The 2,500-nt window shown below is 47.2% G+C and overlaps 1 protein-coding gene across 1 annotated transcript in view; it reads right to left on the bottom strand.

The window, feature by feature from the left end:
- The window catches only part of gckr (glucokinase (hexokinase 4) regulator), a gene marked incomplete at both ends in the record, with an annotated part of 17,109 nt that overhangs the window by 13,165 nt on the left and 1,444 nt on the right, over window positions 1-2,500 (bottom strand). Inside the window, 5 exons of the mRNA XM_080527213.1 lie at window positions 99-165; window positions 1,029-1,102; window positions 1,662-1,730; window positions 2,173-2,241; window positions 2,456-2,500. The exon at window positions 2,456-2,500 is cut by the window's right edge and continues 108 nt beyond it. Of these exons, the coding sequence (XP_080383339.1) occupies window positions 99-165; window positions 1,029-1,102; window positions 1,662-1,730; window positions 2,173-2,241; window positions 2,456-2,500 (324 nt within the window). The remainder of the gene's footprint in view (window positions 1-98; window positions 166-1,028; window positions 1,103-1,661; window positions 1,731-2,172; window positions 2,242-2,455) is intronic.

Genomic DNA, 2,500 nt, shown 5'->3' with positions numbered 1-2,500 from the left:
CTGGCTGTGGGACATTTCACCTTTATTCACACCATTCTAAACTGTATGATCCCCGTCTAAGAGCACATTCTAACCCCCCAACCCCCATGACCCCTGACCTTCTCTAAAGAGAGCATGCCCAGTGTGGGGTCATCCTCCGGAGCCTCCTGGGAGGTGAGGAGGGATCTGCAGAAAGATAGAACATGGAATGTAGAACAAAGAACATAGAACATAGAACATGGAACATAGAACATAGAACATGGAACATAGAACATAGAACATGGAACTTGGAAGCTATTCTTTGTGTTCTTAAAGGTGAAGCTCCCCTCACCAAACACTTTGTTAAGAACACCCTTGTCATTCATTCAGGTGGTGTAATGGTGTGGGGAGTCTTTTCTTGGCACACTTTGGGCCCGTTAATACCAATCAATCATCGCTTGAATGCCACAGCCTATTTGAGTGTTGTTGTTGTCCATGTGCATCCTTTCATCGCCACAATGTACCTATAGTATCTTCTAATGGCTACTTCCAGCATGATAGTACATACTCAAATAGGCTGTAGCATTCAAGCGATGATTGATGACTGTATTAACGGGCCCAATGTGTGCCAAGAAAACACTACCCACATAATTACACCACCTCCACCAGCTTGGACTGTGCAGGTGTTCTTAATAAAGTGTTTAATGAGTTTGGCGCTTTATTGCTGCCCTCTTTGGCCACACTGAACATTAGAAAAAGTCAATGTGTTATGTTTTCTCATAGCAGCCAGCAGACATGTACAGTACATATCCTTGAAAACAACCACAACGTAAAATAGCTACGTTAAGGTTGGACCAGGGGGGTATCCATTCAACGTCGCTAAAGGAAAATCCACAAGTTTCGCGAGACATAAAAAAAAATAAGCCTGGATTTTCCTTTAGGAACGTTGATGGAATACCCCCGTGGTATGAAACTATGAACCATTTGTTTGGACCAAGACAGTGCTCTTCTCTGAACGTTCATTATCATGTGACCTCGTTAGGGTGAATGGTGTGATGTACACTACACACCTGTCTCCCCCGGCGATAAGGTACGCGTATCCAGGCTCTTTGTGCAGGTCTCTCAGTGCCCTATTAAAGCTGGTCTGAACACACACACACACACACACACACATACAGTACACACACAGTACACACACACACACACACACACACACACATGCGCGCACACACACACACACACAGTACATACAGTGTTCAACACACACAGAGTAGACTAATCAATAATAAACTTCACCTGAGCGGCATAGATCAATGGTGTACTTGAGTTGAGCAGCCAGGGTTCAGAAGTGCATGAAGTGCATTATGTTGATGTAAGTAAGAACCAGGGGAGGCTGCTGGAGGTAGGGAAATCGGAGGACGGGCTCATTGTTATGCATCGAGGGATGGTATCAAACACACATTCAACCCAGTCTGCCAGGCCAAGGCAGTGTGTGTGTGTGTGTGTGTGCGTGTGTGTGTGTGTGTGTGTGTGTTTGATACCATTCTTCATTACAATGAGCCCGTCCTCCGATTGTTCTACCTCCATCAGCCTCCCCTGATATGAATATTGATGCAGGTGAAGGTGGTGTGATGAATATGAAGGGTGTGTGTGTGTGTGTGTGTGTGTGTGTGTGTGTGTGTGTGTGAAGGGTGTGTATTCACCGTCAGGAGGAAGGCCAGACGACCAGATGTTCCGGCGCCGCTCAGAACAATCAGGCCGTCCTCTGGGTCCTGTCAGACAAACCTCTATGATTGAAAATGCTATTATTCCCATCACAGAGCGTGTGTGTGTGTGTGTGTGTGTGTGTGTGTGTGTGTGTGTGTGCGTGCGTGTGTGTGTGTGTGTGTGTGTGTGTGCGTGTGCATTTAGCTGAGGTGCTGGAGCTGAAGAGTATCAAATGAGATGAAAAGAAGCATCTGCACACTCAAAACTGCAAAAAATCCATTTATTTCCGCATTTAGCAGAAACCTTTATCCAACAGGTACTCTCCCTGTGTGTGTGCGTGTGTGCGCGTGTGTGCGTGTATTTGTGTGTGTGCGTGTGTGTGGTGTGTTTGTGTGTGTGGTGTGTGCGTGTGTGCGTGTGTGCGTGTGTGTGCGTGTGTGTTTGTGTGTGTGTGTGTGTGTGTGTGTGTGTGTGTGTGTGTGTGCAGTGCTGATGAGAATGATTTACCTTGAGGATGAGCTCCACCTGTTTGGCTACCTTCATCATGGTCTCCACCACGCTGTCACTGAACAGCCTCTGAAAACACACACACACATACACACACACACCATGCTGTTTCTGCTCAGCCACTGGGATGCAAACCTGAGACATCAAGAACATCAAAGATAAACGATATCTAAATAAAGAGCATCACAGATGGCACTCACGATGCCACAGAGGGAAACATCACCGCCTGTACGTCCCCTGGGGACAGCTGACCCCCTCCCTGACCCCTGACCCTTGACCCTACCTCGTACGTGGCCGGTCCAGTATTCTCCTGGAACATCTGGGCGTC

Source organism: Nansenia antarctica, assembly GCF_963989245.1.
Source record: "Nansenia antarctica genome assembly, chromosome: 3".
NCBI classification, from domain to species: Eukaryota; Metazoa; Chordata; class Actinopteri; order Argentiniformes; family Microstomatidae; genus Nansenia; species Nansenia antarctica.
Note: the sequence above shows the minus strand (reverse complement) of the source record. Positions and strands in the feature narration are given on the sequence as shown.